General features: G+C 41.4%; 1 protein-coding gene across 2 annotated transcripts; it reads left to right on the top strand.

Moving 5' to 3' along the window:
* The first annotated feature begins 62 nt into the window (after positions 1-62).
* Positions 63-18,160, top strand: c7h2orf49 (chromosome 7 C2orf49 homolog). 2 transcript variants are annotated; one of them, XM_078402579.1, is made up of 4 exons: positions 63-218; positions 1,891-2,060; positions 4,404-4,776; positions 16,294-18,160. In XM_078402579.1, the coding sequence occupies exons 1-4, from the start codon at positions 114-116 to the stop codon at positions 16,348-16,350; spliced, it is 705 nt and encodes a 234-aa protein (XP_078258705.1). In that variant the 5' UTR covers positions 63-113; the 3' UTR covers positions 16,351-18,160. The 2 variants fall into 2 exon arrangements, with proteins under 2 accessions (XP_078258705.1, XP_078258704.1); XM_078402578.1 differs by lacking the exon at positions 16,294-18,160 and having other exon boundaries at positions 4,404-5,053.
* Positions 18,161-20,437: the final 2,277 nt, after the last annotated feature.

Genomic DNA, 20,437 nt, shown 5'->3' with positions numbered 1-20,437 from the left:
ATGACGACAGCTGAGACGTCGACGCGCCTGAGCGGCGCTGCGATTGGCCGAGCGGACGTCACGTGCAGAGGGGGCGGGGCTCCTGCGCAGCTTGTTTGCAGGAGCTGTTGAAAATGGCGGTTGGGGAAGCCGTGGATGGACAGGTCTACTTCGATTCCGATCTGTTGTTGCATCCGGAGCTTTTGTCCGGGGATTTCCTCCTGCAGCTGTTGGCGCAGGTGAGTTGGAGAAATGTGGAAAGCTCCACGACCCAATTTGCCCTTCGCCTTTGATCAGGGCCCCGTCCGGATAACTGGCGAGAAATCGCTGCTGGGTGTCGGCGTCAGGCGGAACAGGAGCATCACAAACAATCAGAGGCATCTGCACTGGGCCTTTTGCAACTTGTTTGAAGAAAGATATTTGATAAAATATATTTGAAAAGGAAGGTGAACAAAATATGGTGCAACGTGTAGCTCAGTTGGAAATTTGGATGGAGAATGACAGATGAGGTTTAATCAAGTGTGAGATGATGCATTTCGAAAGATCAAGTGAAATTACGAAATTAAATTATGCAAAATGAAGTTATACACTAAATGACAGGGCCCTTAAGAACATAGGGGTGCAAGACTACAGCTGTCTGAAAGTCGCAACACGGGTGGATAGAATGGTTTAATTGTTCCTTGATCACATGTACCAAGGTGCAGTGAGATTATTTTTTGTTTACAGATTTGTGTGATTATTGCACATAATTAGTGAGACGATTGTACATAAATATAACCCAATCAACACATAATCCAAAGAAATAGCCTGTTGAGTATTTGTAATATTTGCTTGGTTTTGGTTTCATTTCACAGTCCCAGCTGCAAGCTGACCATAAAGGCCTGTTGCCTCCATTGTAGTGTTAAGAATGGTGTATGGCCTGATTGCTTGCTTTCATTGGTTTGGGCACTGAGTTGGGAAGCCATGTGTGCATGTATCAAACTTTGGTTAGGCCACATTTGAGCTATTTGTCGATTTTGTGACCAAACTACAAGAGGAATGTGGAGGCTTTGAAAAGGGTGTAGAAGATGTTCACCGGGATGTTGCCTGGGGAATGGAGTGTGTTAGCTATAAGGAAAGGTGGACAAATTTGGTTTGTTTTCTCTGCAATTTTGGATTCTGGGGGGGAATAGAGTATTTCTTTGAGTGAAATTGCATTTGTAATTCACTTGCAAAAATAAAGTAATTTGGCTGCGGAAGCAAGAAATAAATGGGTCATTTTCTGATTGTGTTGCTGTAACTTCTAGGGTGTTTCTGTGGTCGGTGCAGCTGTTCATAATCTATCAGTGATTTGAATGAGTGGACCGAGTGCAATATATCCAAATTTGGAATCGATTCCAAGCTGGTTGACAATCGGAGATGCAAGGAGACTGGAGAAGCCTCCTATAGATAGATCCAGTGAATGGATACAGCCATGATGGATGAATATTATATGGAAAATATGAAGTCTTTCACTTTGATAGAGAAATAGAAAATCTATTTTAAATTGAGGCATATAAAATGACCTGGATTTCCAGAGATATGCATCGCTAAAATTAACAAGCAGGTAGGAAGAAAGATATTGGGTTTTTTTGTAGTGTTTTTTAATACCTGAACAGCTTGTTAGTTAATTTCAAACAAGTCACCAACATGGCTGACAACCTGACATTATTATGACTTTACTGTTTCAACAGTAATTGGATTAATAGTGAAATAAAACCTACATTTTATTGGTCTGTGTGAAGCAGGAAACCATTTCAAAAGTGTTGTAAATAGAAACATATTGCGTTCTCAAAAATATTTTTTTAACTACATCCCAAAAATCAACATTGACACAGCTGTTTGATAAATTTGTTCTTTTGATGTAAATAAAATCTCCATGTTTCTTTCCAGAGGGAAATATCTACTGAGAACCTGCATGATGCAGAGAAGGATCGGATTGTTGAAGTGTACATTCGACATGTCATCCCCCTGCCACAGAGGGAGTTGCCCAAGAATAGATGGGGAAAAAAGATGGTTGAGAAAAGAGAACAACAGTGTTACTCTGTGACACAGAGTAAAAGGCACGTCTTTTCTACTTTGTACATTGAAATCAAAAATGTTTATTGGTGATGTTGCAGCGATGGTGGAAGCTCTGGTTATCATATTCCATTGGAATGTGTAGCTTTTGGTCTTCAGAAGGCATTTAGTAGTGGTCCTTGCAGGAAGTTGGTGAACATGGTTGGAACAGGTGGAATTGGGGCTGAATGAGAGTTGATTAACTTGTAGAAAACTAAGAGTAGGAATAAGCTGTTCTTTAATTGGCAGGCTATACCGAGCAGAGGACTAGACATCTGTCCATCTATTACCAGCCACACTTTGTCCTGCCTCTCCTCTTTCCCAGCTTTCTCTTCCCCCCCCCCCCCCCCCAAAAAAAAAAAAAATTATACTGGGAAGAGTTCCAACTCAATGTCACCTATCCATGTGTTCCAAGGGTGCTGCTTGACACACTGAGTTATTTCAGCACTGTGTGTCCTTTTGTGTATTAACCAGCATCTGCAGTGCCTTGTTTCTATGGGAACTGGTGCTTAATTGTTTTGCTACAACCAGATAGTTATGTTCCTACAATGCGTCGCACCATCGAAAGTTGCATTGTGAAAGCAATTGTAAATGGAAGGAAGGGAGTTAGGGGCTTTAATGTTTCAAATTTGCAATAACAAAGTTATTTTTCCCCTCAGGATTTTCAAAAACAGTCTCTTCATGGCAGGTGGACACAATGCTGGAGTAATTCAGCAGGCAGGCAGAATCCCTGGAGAGAAGGAATGGATGACGTTTCGGGTCGAGACCCTTCTTCAGACTGATGTCGGGAGGGGGCGGGACAAAGATAGAATGTAGTCGGAGACCGGAAGATTAGTGGGAGAACTGGGAAGGGGGAGGGATCCCCCTCTATTCCTTCCCAGTTCTCCTACTAGTCTTCCTGTCTCCGACTACATTCTACCTTTGTCCCGCCCCCTCCCCTGACATCAGTCTGAATCTCGACCTGAAACATCACCCATTCCTTCTCTCCAGAGATGCTGCCTGGCCCGCTGAGTTACTGCAACATTTTGTGTCTACAGTAATCCAATATTCTGTTCTAGAGTATTTCCATGTTTGTGTTGTTTTTTTAAATTGTGGCTACATGGCCTAATTTTTGTACATATAAAATGTGCCCATGAGCCTACACTGAATTTATAGTATTCATATTCAAGAGAAATAAAAGCAGCAAAATGGGCAGTATTTGTGGGGCAATGTTTTCCATCAATGACCCTTCAGAGTTTTTCTGAATGATAACTCTTTTATCTTTGCAGTTCCAAAGATTTTGTATATTACCTGTACTTCCTCTAAAGTCATGATGCTATTTAGCCGGAAATGAGTACAGCATTTTCTTGTTTCCTAATTTCCAAATTGCATACAAGGGTTGTCATTCAGCTCCTCGTCCCATTGACTTACAGTGATGTACAGTGGGCAATTAATCTAATAACCAGCACTACGTTGAAATAAGGAAGAAAACCAGAGCACCCGGGGCAACCCCATGCTGTCAGGGACAAAATGTACAAACTCCACACAGCACCTGAGATAAAAATCAAATCTGGGTCACTGGAGCTATAAGAGACCCACACTGCTTGCAGTAGCACTGAGCCACTTAAAGAGTAATGTATTTTCATGATTGTGTAGCATTTATACCAGGTTTCATTTCATTTACATTTCATTTGTGCACTCAGCATGGGTTCATTGATGCAGAAGGAGGCTATTCATCTCATAAAGAAACAGTAATTAAAAAAAGCGTATTTCACCTAAACAGTTTAGTATTGCACTAATCAATGATATGGTTGCCCTCTTTATATTTATTTTTGTTGAATTGAAAGATGTAGCTTGAGCTTAATATTTAATAATTCCCATGAACTTTGTCTGTCCATCAACATTTTAAGGGGAGAAAAATATTTACTGGCATGTTTCATTTTAGTGAGAAAGACCAAGTGGACCTGTTGGGCCCAAACCTCTCCTGCATTGGTGCAGCACCCTCTCCTACCGCCCTCCCTCCCCTCCCCCCCTCCCTACTTCCCCTTCTCCATCCCCCTCAACCCCCCCTTATCCACCTTCCTCGACCTACCCTCCTCCCTCCCTAGGAGATAGATATAAACGTTAAAATGTGAATGACTTTAAAAATATAACACCGATTTCAATAAAACTACTTGCTTTACCATTAAAGTGATGACGGTGAGTAATGTGGGCATAGAATTGTTACGCTATGATGTACCGTTTTGGCTGTAGTTCGATCACAAATAAACAAAGAGTTTTAGTATATAGATGTTTACCTATATCTTTCAAGGCCTCCTTTATTTGAACTTTTTTTAGCAAGGCATTCAACTGAGTTATTTATTTTGCAGGCTGACACCAGAGGTTTCAAGAAAAAGACCTCTAATTGTGTTTGATGGCAGCTCTACGAGCACAAAAATAAAACTAAAAAAGAATGAAAGTGGAACGGCTGATCAAGTCCAACATCCGCCAGCGGGGATTGCAAACACAAGTCCCAGTAATAATCTCCCTGTCCAGCCAAGTGACACACACATTCTGACTGACGTTAATGCAGTCAAAAATCCAGTTCGAGGTGCTGTATCTACCAATGGTATGGCCACCATGAAACATGGAGGTGACATGCCTTTGAAAACCTCACCTTTGCCATGCCCAACATCTCCTGGAGGCGCCAATCCCATAAAACTAAAGCGAGCGCTTCCACCAGATGGAGAGGGAGATCCACCAGTAAGTTTTAAGATTTACTGCTTTCAGTCAGACCTAAAAGAAAATGCAGTTATAATGTAATGCATTTTGTTTTTTGCACATTTATGTAATTGAGTTATAGTAGTCATAATGTATCTTGTTGTATTGATAGAATTTGATGAAATTGATATGCTGAAGAATAGGTTCTAGTCAATAGTAACACGTCCTAGCCTGTTTGTTTAATTGGAATTATATGAACTGATAATGTCCTGATGCTTCAAGTTAGTGCGTTTGGTCCAATAAACACAATCATATCTGAGATTAACAGTTTTTGTTTGTTTTTTGTGAGTGATTATATTTACTGCGTAGCTTTAAATGCACCGTTTAAAAAAAAAATTGAAATAAGCCAGTGTTGCCTTAAGTTTTCATCAATTTCCATCGCATTCACCTTGTCACTATGCTATAAATTTTAAAATTGAAACAGAAAATGCTGGAAAGACCTAGCAGGTCAGGCAGCATCTGAGGGGAGAGAAAAAGTTAACGTTTCAGACAGGTGACTTTGCATCAGAGCAAAAAACAAATAAAACATAAAAAATATTGTTGATGCTGGAATCTAAAATAAAACAGAAAATGCTGGAACCCGGTCAGACTGGATCTGTGGGAAGTGAAGTGAAATGGAGCTAATGTTTCAGCTCAAAGATTACAGATGCTGCCCGAGATACGAATTTCCCGCATTTTCTAATTTTAGTTCAAATTTCCAGTCTCTGCAGTTTTCTTTACATTTCAAACTGTTTTAAATTATTATATTGTTGCCTTGGTGTCTATGTTCGAAAAGTCTCAAACTTTAGGTCTATTCTTCCTTTAATTGCTGATCAGGGTATAGTCGTTATTATTGCTGAGAGGGGGAGACTTTGTTTCTTTCATCTTTCCCTATGTTATTTATTTTAAGACAAGGTTATCCAGCATATTATGCTATTTACAATTTTCCTTTCTATTTATTGTTAATTACATTATTAAATTAACCTGGAGAGACAAAACTGCAGATGTTGGAGTCTTAAGTAAAACGCAATGCTGATGTAACTCAGCGGGACAGGCAGTGGAACGGGAAGAGTTGAAAAAATATTGTAGTGTGATCTTTAGTTCCTAATTGAAATACTAATCACTTGCTGTCTGCAGCCAATAATTTGAAAATTAATGCAAACATGGATCTGAAAATTAATGTAATAATCTTTCAAGACTTCGGTTGCTCAGCTGGGTGGGTATACCTGGCCAATGCAGAGTTGGGAAATTCTGTCTGTGGCGGCATGGTGGCACAGTGGTAGAGTTGCAGCCTTGCAGCACCAGAGGCCCGGGTTTGATCCTAACTGTGGGTGCTGTCTGTACAGAGTTTATTTATGATCTTTCTGTGACCATGTGGATTTTTCCCGAGTTCCAGTTTCCTCCCATACTCCAAAGACATACAAGTTTGTAGGTTAATTGGCTTTGGTTAAAAAAAATGTATAAATTGTCCCTAGTGTGTAGGATAGTGTTGGTGTACGGGGGTCGCTGGTTGACACGGATTTGGTGGGCCAAACGGCCTATTTCTGTGCTGTATCTAAACCTAACAACTTTAGGCCAGAAAATGTTTTGACAAAACCAAGCCACAGCTTCAATTTGACATTTGCTTATGGCTTAATGTACTCATTTGTATTCTTCTTCGGCTTCTTGGTGAATTCCCCCTTCTTTGTACTGAGGAGCATCATATAAAATAATTGTCTCATTTTCTCAGGATCCCACTGCCCCATGGAAAGCAGGCAAGGAAGTTGGGCAGTAAAGATGTGAAATACCCCTTCCTGTTGCTCCTCTACCAAGATGTTATAGGGAATGTCGTGTCTACTTCATGTCCCTTGCTCGATAATCTAGGAAACGCTATGAATGAACAGTACTGTTGTGGTACTGACTTTCCATTTTCTCAAATAGAGGAATTCTCTGTCCTTTGGGGGCATCAGCTTCACCATGCTCATGGCCCAGACGTGGGACAGGAATAAATTTCTGTCCCTTTTTGTAGTATGTTATTTGTGCCACCATTTCCTTTTAAAATGTTTGTCGTTTAATTGACTTTGTTAGTAAGGTTCAGAAATAATAGAATGTTCTCTTATCATAAATACTACCCAAAGTGCTTGAATTTTTAATCCCAGGATCAAATGGTTTTGGTGTTTAAAACTTTTACTTAAACTCCTGTATTCCTTGCCATGGCAAGAAATTGTGATTTCTGTTTAGAAGAAAGTGTAGAGTCTGAGAGTTTTGTTTCAAATTGGATGCTTTCTTCATATGACAATTCTAATCATTCCAGCAATCTCTATTTTAATCATTCCATTAAAATTGGAGTATTTTTCATATGCCAAGCTTCCAATCAGTGGAGCCTTCTCCTAAAACCCCAGACCTTCCTCCTTTTGTTCCTTAAAGCTCTGTAATCAAGTTTTTGATTATTTGCTCTAATGGTGTTATGAGATGTATCGTGTGTTTATAGTGCAGATTGTCCAGTGTGTTGAAAAGATAAGGCAGTACATTCTGTGTAGAAAGGAACTGCAGGTGCTGATTTACACTGATGATAGACACAAAGTGCTGTAGTAACTCAGGCAGCATCTCGAGAAAAGGGATGGGTGATGTTTTGGGTTGGAATCCTTATTCAGAACAGACTCCTCTGGAACTGTGAGCACAAAACAAACGGCTGGAGGAACTCAATGGGCCAGGCAGCATCTGTGGAGAGAAATAGAAAGAATGTTTTATTAACCCTATCCTTGATGACAGATTTTGACAGTCCCTATAATGTTGTTAGAAGTTTTGTATCTACTTTCCTGATTTCTCATTTAGTGCTCAAATAATATGACTTTAACAAGTTTTCGTATTCAAAATATAATTTACAAATATAGAGAGCTCTGAAAATGCATATCTTGTGCAGCTTCCCTGTGTCTTTTGATACAATAGCATGTAAATCATTAGAATTGAAATGTTGCCTTCCTTAAAGTCTATTGTCAATATTAAACTTGCACTAGGATTTCTCTTCCCTCTTTCAATTCAACTGATTTTGTGGTTGTCATTTTATTTGCATGCACAAAATTTGCTTTTTATTTATCTTCTTCAGTACCATTACAAATTGGTACTGGTGACTTTAAAGAGATAAGGTCTTCAAAGAAATGTGGAGGTCCCCTGGGCTGAAATAACTATTGCCCTGAAAGAGTTTGGCCATAACCTGCTTGTTCCATAATAGGGGGGAAAAAGATATCTTGGATCCTTAAAGCACTCTTCTATTCTCTTCCTTTCACCATTATTAGTACCGTAGTTCGGATAAAGGAGTTTCACCTTATGGTGGACCGAAAGAAAAATACACACATTTTCAGTTGGTTGCCTTAAACTATATAGTGTATTTTATCCTACCTTCATATCAAATACTAGAGAACATATCAAATATAAGTGAACATAGCTTTAGGTAAGATGGGAAAAGTTTAAAGGATTTGTGTGGGGCAGGTTTTTGCACAAAGTGGTGGGAGCCAGTAACGTGCTGCCAGAGGTGGTGGTGAAGACATGTACGATAGTCGCATTTAAGAGACTTGAGTTGACACATGGATGCGGAGGGTTAAGAATCACTAGACCAAGTGGACCCGTTGAGTCCAAACCACTCCTGCATTGGTGCAGCACCCCCCTCCCCTCCCCATCCCCTTCACCCCTCCTCCATCTGCTTCCCCTCTCCTTCTCCACCCCTCCCTTCCCTCTCCTCTCGGCCCAACCGTGGACCCGTTGCCGGGCGTGGAGTGCTCCCATGGGCGGGCAAGGGAGGACAGGGAAAAGGCACTGACCTCAGCCCCGTTTCTCCTGCGGGCTGGGCATGGAGCCGAAGGGGGGGGGGGGGGAGCAGCGTATTAAAGTTTATTAGGTTAATTTTTTTTTTTAAGTACCAAAGGTGGGTTTATTCAGAACACGGGGGAATGGTGAGTAAGGTGGGCCTAAAATTGTCGCGCTGTCGTGTACTGTTTTGGCTGTGTAGAGGGCATGGTACACACATAAACATATACACACAAACAAACCAAAAGTTTTAGTTATGTATATGTGTGTGTGTGTGTGTGTGTGTATATATATATATATATATACTGGTAGATAAGAGTTGGTCTTTGCATCCTTTCCTGCACAAACATTGTGGGCTGAAGTGCCTGTTCCTGTGCTGAACTGTTCTATGCTCAAATCTTTGTTCCGTTGAAATAATTATAGCTGATTTTTGGGGGACACTGCAATAGTTTACTTTAGTATATTGTCACATGTATACAGTGAAAAGCTTTTGCATGCTGAACAGTCAGCGGAAAGACAATACATGATTACTATCGAGCCACCCACAGTGTGCAGATACATGATGTATTTAACACAACTAACTACCTCTTCTATAGTTTTTTCCAAACTGGAATTTATTACTGAATAATGTTTGGAGAGTCCCAAAATATAATATCATCCAATAATATTACCCAATGCTTTACATTGTATCTTTGTGATACAAGTGGGAATTTTAATAGAATCTTCTATCAGCTTGTAATAGTTGTGTTATGGAAATTATAGGGTGCTATTTCTGACTGGACAAGTGAACCAGATAAAGATGATCCTGCCCTTAAATATACCTGGACTATCTCTGACATCTCCCTCCCGTTTCTGGACCTCACCATCTCCATCACAGGAGAAAAATTAGTGACGGACATTTATTACAAGCCCACCGACTCGCACAGCTATCTGGACTACACTTCTTCCCACCCGGTCCCCTGCAAAAAGTCTATCCCCTACTCCCAATTCCTCCGTCTACGCCGCATCTGTGCCCGGGATGAGGTGTTTCAGACTAGGGCTTCCGAGATGTCCTCGTTTTTCAGAAAACGGGGCTTCCCCTCCTCCATTATAGATGAGGCTCTCACTAGGGTCTCTTCTACATCCCGCAGCTCCGCTCTTGCTCCCCATCCCCCCACTCGCAACAAGGACAGGATCCCCCTCGTTCTCACCTTCCACCCCACCAGCCAGCGGATCCAACATATCATCCACCAATATTTCCGTCACCTACAACAGGACCCCACCACTGGCCATATCTTCCCATCCCCTCCCCCCTCTGCATTCCGCAGAGACCGTTCCCTCCGCAACTCCCTGGTCCACTCGTCCCTTCCTACCCAAACCACCCTAACCCCGGGCACTTTCCCTTGCAACCGCACGAGATGCAACACCTGTCCCTTTACCTCCCCCCTCAACTCCATCAAAGGACCCAAACATTCTTTCCAGGTGAGACAGAGGTTCACCTGCACCTCCTCCAACCTCATCTATTGCATCCGCTGCTCTAGATGTCAACTCATCTATATCGGCGAAACCAAGCGCAGGCTCGGCGATCGCTTCGCTGAACACCTGCGCTCGGTCCGCATTAACGCCACTGATCTCCCGGTGGCCCAGCACTTCAACTCCCCCTCCCATTCCCAGTCTGACCTCTCTGTCATGGGCCTCCTCCAGTGCCATAGTGAGGCCCGCCGGAAATTGGAGGAGCAGCACCTCATATTTCGCCTGGGCAGTTTGCGGCCCGGTGGTATGAACGTTGACTTCTCCAACTTCAGATAGCTCCTCTGTCCCTCCCTTCCCCTCCTCCTTCCCAGATCTCCCTCTATCTTCCTGTCTCCACCTATATCCTTCCTTTGTCCCACCCCCGACATCAGTCTGAAGAAGGGTCTCGACCCGAAACGTCACCCATTCCTTCTCTCCCGAGATGCTGCCTGACCTGCTGAGTTACTCCAGCATTTTGTGAATAAAGATGTACAGTGTTCTGCTGCAAACTGCAACATTATCCCAGTATTTCTGCAGGGGAAAGGAATCATTTGTTCAAAAGAAACTTTGAGAAGGTGGTTAGTTTTGGTTTTATTGAGCTCGCCAGAACAGTGTGTATTGGAAAGAGGGTGGGGTGGCTAGGTCTAGCTGGACTGTCCTTGCAAGAAACTAATACAGACTTGATGTTCTCTGTTGATGTCAAAGGTATTGGTGCTGTTCTGGCTTGCGTTTTTGCAAAAATAGTGGAAGTGGTGCTCCATAAGGATGAGGCATCGGGTGTACAGTGTGAAAGGGTTTTCATTTGCTATGTACCACATCAACCAGCCATGTGAAGTCACACATGTGACCAGTCATATTTGACCTCTGACCCTAAACAAACATTGTCAGCATAACATATAAAAATTTCACTTGATAAACTGACATATATGTCATATATACAGTACAAAACAATATACCTGTAATGCTTTCAGAATTAGAAGATATGTATTCCACAATTTTCCCCTTTTTGGTCACACACTGCAGATGCTGGTTTGCACTGGATAGTCACAAAATGCTAGGATAACTCGGCGGGCAGGTACCATCTCAAAGACGATCATTGAAATGATCATCATATGAAGAAGGGTATTGACCTGAAACATCACCTATTCCTTTTCACCAGAGATGCTGCCTGACCCACTGAGTTACTCTAGCATTTTGTGTCTATAGGAGCCATTTGTGTTTACTAGCTGTCTTAGCATATTATATTATTTTGTATCCTGCTGTATTATTTTTGGGCACTTGGGGTTTGTAGTGAGATGAATACTAGGTTTACATATATGGGCATTAGTACATATATGGGCTGGGAGGAGCCAGAATTATGAGTATAATTAGGAAGACAGTGACGTTATGTGTTAGACACAAAGGAGCCATGGCAAGCTACAAATTCTTATCAGATCTATGACTAGAGATATACTAATCTGTTCGTATTACTGCTTCAATAAACGACTAATTAAACTGAAACGTCGTGAAGATCTCTCTGTTGTTCACTCCACTCCTTTCATGAAAGTGGTAAGCTTAAGGACTTTATTGGGAAGGACTAAGTTGCTGCTACATTGTAAGAATTTGTGCTCCATGAGTGATACATTGTAAGAATTACCTCGGCTGGAGTGAATAAATCAAGATCTGACCTCGGTGAATGAAGATAAAATCGACCTGCCTCTAAAGAGTCATTTAAAGTTATAATTGGCTCTAGGAGAGAGACTGGAGGTTGGAAATCGACTGGAAGAGAACAGTCATTACCTGCGCTAATCTGATGAACAGAGATCGGAACCTTCGAAAGCCTTCGCACAGGTATTGTGAGTTCAGCATTGCTTTATTGGAAAAGCTGTTTTTCAAAAGTTGTATTGGAAAGCTGCAACTGAAAAATGTTGGAAATGCTGAGAACAAAGAAGTGACCTTGAGCAAGCAAGATATCAGTTTTGTTTTGAATTCCTGGGCCATTCCTTTGAAGGTACGACCTTACGTCAACACGTCTTAAAGGGATATTGATGTGCAAGCATGCTTGTACTTTGATCTGATGTTCAGCCACAAGGTGGCGCCATCAGAATGGATTCCCAAAGGGAAAACATTTTTTTTTATTATGTGGAGCTTCTAAGTTCTCTTCTGTCTCGAAATGTAAGGTTACCCTGAAAAGCCAGCGTGACATTGAAGAAGAAGAAAAACAGAAGAAAGGACAATTGAATATAAAAGAGGAACAACTGAGAAGAAAGAAAAGAGATGAACAGTTGAAAAATTGTATTCCACAATTTTTCCCATTTTTGGCTACACACGTGACTAAGAATGGCCCATAAGAAGGAACTGCAGATGCTGGTTTGCACTGGATAGTCACAAAATTGTGGAATACAATTAACATAGAATTGTTAATTGAAGAACAATGGGAGGAAGAACAGAAGAGAAGACAATTGGAAATGGAGGAAGAACAGAAGAGAAGACAATTTAAAATGGAGGAAGAACAGAAGAGAAAGAAGAAACAGCTGAGAAGACGGAAAGAACGATTGGAACTAGATGCTGCAATGGCAACAACCAAGACAATGCTCAAGGTACCTAATGCTATGAAATCAAGATACAGCTCGATAGTATCTGTTGGGCTGAACTCTTATTTGAAAAGAGGAACTGTCAAAGGTCCTACCTTTGCGAAGGCAAGAGAAAAGCCGCAAACACCCAAAAGCAGGTTTGCAACGACTGCAGAACCTGTAGAAGCACAAGTGCAAGAAAATCATCCTGAAATACTTCAGATTGAACAAAAGAACAAAGAAAAGAAACTAGAACATACAGGTCAGAAGGAAAAGCCAGTTGCGAATGATGCTGTTCTCCCATCTCAAGGGTGTGAGCATATTGGGGCCGGTGATGAAGATAGTAAGTAATATGCCACAGATGATTTAGATGACTTGAAAACGAGGTGCCTGAACAGGGAGAAGCTGATGATGAAACAGTTGAGAGCTTTGTTTGGGATACTAATGTTAATCCACAACTACTGTGTGAAGTGCTGGAGGAGAATGGATCGCTGTTGCATTCAATTCAAGTAAATTGTGAATCTTCGGATCAAGAAATGATAGAACTGGAAACTTCAGGGGATCCTGCACCAGAAAACCCAGCACACCTTGAAGACGGTTTAACTAAAGTGATTGCTGAATAAACTAGTTCCACAGAGAACTCTACAGTTTTTGTTGATGGTGGAAAACTTAATGAATCTATCTCTGGCAAAACTGAAGATGACCATCCAGAAATCTCTGTTACAAATGGAACTATTCTGGATGGTGAACTGAGAAACCAGAGCACAGTGGAAGATGGACATTATTGCCTAGAATTACCTTTCAAGCAAGAAAATGCTAGAGTGGCACCATTAAAACAAATGATGATTCCCAGAATGGTGTTTAAGTACATCAACAACGAAACCAAATGTTTTCAAACATTTGTAGCAAACCAAATCTCTTTTGTAAGGGATGCTACTGATGTATCGCAATGGAGATATGTTGGCACAAAGGGAAATCCTGCAGATGAAGTATCAAGAGGAGTAACAACAGACCGCTTCTTAAGCTGGAAGAGAAGAAGATTGAAGAAGGTCCTGGCTAATGGGCAGAATATTGGAGACCATACCAGATGCACAAGGTCTTGTGCGTACAGTTCGACTTCAGACTAAGAGCAACATCTTGGAAAGACGGATAACGAAGATATGTCTGCTCCTAGAAGCCGATACCCGAGTACATCATAGACTGGTGGCTTAAAGATTGAAGGATCACTAATGTAGATTAGATGCCAACGTATAGTGCATGCTTTATTTTGATTGCGTGAAGCTTTTTATGGCTCTTTTTAATGTTTATTAGTAATTGTTTTGTTATATACTTGGAACAATTAGGAACCGGTGTGTTGGAGCCACGTGTGTTTACTAGCTGTCTTAGCATATTATATTTTGTATCCTGCTGTATTATTTTTGGGCACTTGAGGGTTGTCGTGAGATGAATACTAGGCTTACATATATAGGCATATGTGCATATATGGACTGGGAGGAGCCAGAGGAGGAACCAGAATTATTAGTATAATAATTGGGAAGACAGTGACATTATGCGTTAGACACGAAGTAGCCATGGCAAGATACAAATTCTTATCTATGACTATGACTAGAGATATAAACATAGCACAAAAAGTAAGGAAATTTGTGTTTGGTAGATTATTTCTTTGTTGTAACAATGCTTCTTGGCAATAAATCTTATACCATTGGAAAGCCTGTTTATTTCCCTTTTAAATGGTGCCACATTTGTAAGGAACATGCATTTGTGGAATGAGCAGCAGAGCAGAGTATATGGGTTGCGCCCATGAAAAATTTGCCAAATCTTCTCTGCCAATGCCAAACAGCTTATTCTGCTGTTGCTATTGACTCTTGTTTTGAGCTTCTGGTACCCCCAGGTGCTGACAATCAGGTGCCTGATTGGCACCTGATTGGCAACATCTGTGAGCATAGGCCCTGCTACAGTGGTCAGTAGGTGTCTGCTCCAAGATTCGGCATGCCACGTTTGACTGATCTGGATAGGGCCCGTGCGATAGGGCAACTTCAAGCTGGTGTTCCGCAAAACCAAGTTGCGGCATTATTTGGAGTGAGCCCTAGTACCATCTCCAAAGTGAAGGCCAAGTTCCACATAACGGGGGATGTCAGAGACAGGCCGCGAAGTGGGCGTTCCAAGAAGACGACACCCGAAGAAGACCGTTTCCTCACCCTGTCAGCACTTAGGAACCGTAGGCTGTCTTCTACAGATTTGCAGTCAAGGTTTGCAGGACGATATGGCCGACGGCTCTCTGCCCAGACAATTCGGAACAGACTGCACGCAGCCGATCTCCGGTCTCATAGGGCTGCCAGGAGGCCTGCCATGACTGCCCTTCACCGTCAGGCCCGTTTGCGCTGGTGTCGGCAACACGTGCACTGGAACCTGAACATGTGGAGGAACGTTATGTTCAGCGATGAGTCCAGATTCTGCCTACGGGAGTTGGATCATAGGGTCAAAGTGTGGAGAAGACGCGGAGAACGCTATGCTGATTGCTGCACCGATAGAGTAACATCTTTTGGTGGAGGCAGTGTGATGGTGTGGGGCGGCATCTCCCTCACTGGAAAAACGAGGCTTGTCATCATTGGAAGCAATCTCAATGCAGAGAGATATCGAGATGAGATTCTGCAACCAATGGCAATCCCATATCTCCACAGTCTGGGACCGAACTCTATCCTCCAAGATGACAATGCTCGCCCCCACAGAGCAGGGTTTCTCAGAGACTACCTCCAGAATTTGGGAGTGGAGAGGATGGAATGGCCTACCAGCAGTCCTGACCTCAACCCCATTGAACACTTGTGGGGTCAGCTTGGGCGTGCTGTTCGTGCCAGAGTGACCAACACAACCACGTTGGCTGACTTGCGACAAATGCTGGTTGAAGAATGGGATGCCATCCCACAACAGTGTGTGACCAGGCTGGTGACCAGCATGAGGAGGAGGTGCCAGGCTGTTGTGGCTGTGTACGGTATAAATCTTATACCGTTGGAAAGCCTGTTTATTTCCCTTTTAAATGGTGCCACATTTGTAAGGAACATGCATTTGTGGGACTTTATTGGAAAGGACTAAGTTGCTGCTACAAGGCCCTTCGGCTCAACTTGCCCATGCTGACCAAGATGCCCCATCTGCCTGTCCAAATATCTTAAAAATAAATATTTCTAAACGTTCATTGTTCTAAACGAGCTTTGTCATAAAGCTAGTGAGTTCAAACCTGATGTCCATTGCAATCTATATAGCATTTACACATTCTCACTAAGAGCTTGTGCCTTTCCCCTGAATGCGCTGGTTTTCTCTCCTCTCAAAGGCATGCAGTTCAGTAGGTAATTTGCACCTAAAACATACATATAGAGTATATGTGTAACACAAGCATTAAGGGTCTGTGTGGAAGGAGGTGGAGGAATAATTTACAAGCTTATGAGCAAGGTTATATTACAGAGAATTAAGTGGGGAAATTAATGGGATTGATGGGATCAATCTGAGAACTGGCTTAACTCGATTGGCCAGATGATTTCTTCGTATTGTAAAAGAATATGAGAAATAATTTATAAACTATAGATAATGTGTTTGGATATTTTAAACATCTTTTTGTGGTGAAAGTTTAATTTGAGTACATTATCACTTTTATGCGCTGAATGCATAAATATTGCAAATAATATTTTGTTTTTGCCCACAGGGGGAGTTAAGATCTGCAGACCCAAAGAGAAAGATTCAACATGTTACTTGGCCATAAAATCTGCTAGTCCTAATATTTCAGGGACGGTGTTTTATTTACATTTATGAGTTGGCAATGCCAACAAACCTCTTGGAAATGGCAGCCTAGAAAACCAACTGGAAAAGATGCACTCATAATACTGTTTTAAAAAAGATAACCTGACCAAATTTGGTTCTGAAAAGTAGGCAACTACTGGCATACATCCCCCACTGAGCAATTTTGTACCACATTACAATTTATATATTCTGTACAACCACGGATTTTTTTGATTTAGCTTTCTGTTTATGAAAGGTTCAAGTCATTGTATTTTGAATAGAAAATAGATCGTCATGTAGCATATGAGATACGGTATATCACATTATGCATAATTAATGCATAAATGATTAGGCCTGCATATAATTGCATGAACAATGAGTGTAAATCTGAGACTCACTTTTAATGTTGTAATAATGGTTCAAGAGCACCATTCTGCCTTTTAAAAAATATTATACTGTATTTTTCCATATGAACTTTGATTTGTTTCCAGAATTAACTCCTTTTTATTTTTAAATAATATTCTATGTGGGAAAACAAAGCCCAAGTAAAAAGCATTAAAGACGTTGTTTCAGTTGTGCAGGAGTGGAAACATGAGCTTGTATAAGAATAAATCCACTGTGAGCGGGTAGAGTTTCATTGATTTCCCCTATCCCGCTGGAAATGTAAACTTGTTTTGGTCTATTGTTTTATTAAAGAACACTATATTGACATCACAAATTTTAAATTAAGTTTATAAGCCTTCATTTCTAAAATAGTTGTGTTGTAGTCACATGCATGTGAATATTAGAAAATGTCCTTGGTATATTGAAGCCCTTTTTCAAATGATGTGTTTTCCTGTCTGCTGTTTCTGGATTCATATCAACACGTAAACTGACAGCCCCGTATACAAAGAGCCATGCCAATTTTTGTTTCCTTTATTTATAACAGTTTGCCATTGAAGAAATGCAGATAAAGAGCCATGTGAAAAATGAATAATTTCCATTTGCAAAACATGGCATCATATCCTAATGTACTTCACAAGTGTTAAATTACTTTGCCATCATGTTACTCAGGAGTAGATGATAACAGCATTGATTATAATGGATATCTAATAAGAACCTCTAATTAAAGTGCAAGTGAAATATTTGGTTATACATTGATTAAGTGCCTTTAAGGTAAGTAGTTGCTGTGGTGTCTATTTTTATATTTTATTGAATTGTTGCGTTCTTCAGAATGTGTCATATTAGTACAGGTCCACCGCCGATTTTCTGGCACTCGGTTCCAGAGCCATTCTGAATTATCAAGAAAATTCAACATCGATCGGTGCGGAAGTCCCGACGAGGACAAAATCGGCCTCCTTAGCCAGCCAAGGCACCACATTTTTGGGAGGACCTCTGGGGGAATTTCTACGTAGTTACCGTACACAATCTACATTTTACTATGATTTCTCTGGTGAATTTGCTCTGCTTTTATTGGCAGAAACTATGGTAATTTCTGTTTCCTATTTATCAATGTTTCCTGAGTATTGATATGCGCCACCTCTTCCCCTCACCTCTTTTCACCAGTTTTCTCCCTTCCCTCAGTCTGAAAAAGGGTTCTGACCCAAAATGGTGTCGGTTCATTCCCGCCACGGTTGCTGCCTGCCCCCACTGAGTTCCTGCAGTAGTTTGATTTTGTCTCGATATTCCAACATCTCCTGACTTTTGTGTTTCTACCTTTAGATTCTTATTATTACATCTGTAAATTGCATTACTTTGGTGGAATGTAGCAGAAATGAATAGGATATTGTTTTGAATGTGCGTATTTTGTGTCCGTGTGGTAAAATTAAATTACAATTTGAATATAAATGATTTAAATTTTTTAAAGAATTCCTTTTGTTTACTTACCATACATAGATAAATATAATTGGCGCTATCCTTCGGTCTGTACTTGGCTGATTTAGACGTCAGCAAGATTTGGTTATATGTTCTGAAAATAATCTGCAGATTTCCCTCATGAGGGTAAAAATCACTCATTTCTCTTTCATGTATTTTTTCTAGATATTATTGTAAACATTGCACAGTTTTTCTTTATCTTCACGGCTTCCTGGAACTGACAAAATTTGAGAATTGAAAGAAGGATCATAAAGTATGTAAGACATGTAGGCAAGTCTTTACTAGTTATATAATAAACAATTGGCCCCAGACCACTACTTAAAATTTAGCAAATCCATGGAGATCTGTTTGCTTTTGCTCACTTAATTGGATGACAGCTTGCCACTTCCAAACACCGAGTAAAATCCAGCTTCCCACACCAGTTTATTAATCTTGGAATACCACGTGCTCCACGGTGCTTTGCGGCTTTTGATGGATTCGAAAGCCGCGAAACACACTTCCTCAAATTTCCTGGGATTTAAAATGGGAATTCTTCCTGGTATCTGAAATCAGCTTCGTGGGAGAAATGACGAGAGAATTGTAAGTAGAAATCTGTTGATATAATGTTGGACCTCTTAGCGTTTAACTTCTCTTTTGATTGAGTGGGAAGTGTGACACATGCACCAAGAGAACATGCAAGAATGATCATTGAATCCATCTGGAAGAAATATACATTTACTTTAGTTTAGAGACGCAGCATGAAAACAGGCCCACTGAGACTATACCGACCAGCAATCACCCGTACACCAGTTCTATCCTACACACTAGGGGACAATTTACAGAAGCCATTTAACCTACAAACCTGTGGAAGAAGGAACTGCAGATGCTGGTTTAAACCAAAGATAGACACAAAATGCTGGAGTAACTCAGCTAGACAGGCAGCATTTCTGGAGAGAAGAAATGGGTGACGTTTTGGTGCAAACTTTTGTTTCTTTGCCTGCCCATCGTCTTCCGTCACAATTCTTGCACTGTAATGGCCTCTATTGTATATACACGTCACGCATCAAAGTCAAGAGCCACATTGTCAGCTTACTGACCTTGTTTCCCAGTTGATGCCCATCAGTTGATCATCATGGAGGTTCAAGTGCAGATGGTGGAGTTGGTTATTAGGAAATGAGGCTTTGTTATAGCTGGTGGGTGCAATGATCTAGGTGATGTTCCGTGCAAGTTCATGGAGTGGTTACAAAATGAGGAAGTGAAATCCCTTTTGTCTCCAAACATGAGGGTGGCACAGTGATAGAGTTGCTTCCTTACAGCGCCAGAAACCCTGGTTCAATCCTGTCTATGGGTGCTGTCTGTACGGCATTTGTATGTTCTTCCTGTGACTCCGTGGGTTTTCTCCAGGTTTCCTCCCACATTCCAAAGATGTGCAGGTTTGTAGGTTAATTGGGTTTTGTAAATTGTCCATAAAAATAGTGTACGGAGATCGCTGGTCGGTGCTGACTCGATGGGCCGAAGGACCTTTTTTCAAGCTGTATCTCTAAAATTTAAACTAAAAACTAAAAAATCTCTGAGTTGACATGGGCTGCACTTAAAATGATGTGTGTGCTCCACTGGGATACCTGTAATCCTCGGGAATCTGCTGTGCTCCTTCCAGTTGCTGCACTCTGCCAAGGGAGAATGAAATGCAGGCAGGCAGATGCTGTTTCAGCAGGCTGCGTCAATAGCCACCCAAAATGAACAGCGGATGGCAAACTATGAAATGCTTTAAATATTTAGGGAAGGATCCTGGCACATATTGATTCATTTTCAAGAAAGTCGTTGCCCTATTTAGTCTTTAGAGATGCAGCACGGAAGCAGGCCCTTCGGCTCACTGAGTTTGTGCCGATCAGCAATCACCCTGTACACCAGCACTATCCTACACACTAGGGACAATTTACAGAACAATTTTATCGAAGCCAGTTGATCTACAAATCTATATGTCCTCAGAATGTGGGAGGAAACCGGAGCACCTGGAGGACACTGGGAGAACGTACAAACTCTGTACAGGCAGCACCTGTAGTCAGGATTGAACCCGGGTCTCTGGCGCTGTAAGGCAGCAGCTCTACTGCTGCGCCATTGTGCCTCCCTTATAGCGGAGGATCAGTGGATGTATAAGGGTGGAACAGTGGATGGCAAATAGTGGGTGGCATATTCTGAAGGTGGAGTTTGGCTGGAGCAATATTTCCACCGCACAT

Source organism: Rhinoraja longicauda, chromosome 7 (assembly GCF_053455715.1).
Source record: "Rhinoraja longicauda isolate Sanriku21f chromosome 7, sRhiLon1.1, whole genome shotgun sequence".
NCBI lineage: Eukaryota > Metazoa > Chordata > Chondrichthyes > Rajiformes > Arhynchobatidae > Rhinoraja > Rhinoraja longicauda.
Note: the sequence above shows the minus strand (reverse complement) of the source record. Positions and strands in the feature narration are given on the sequence as shown.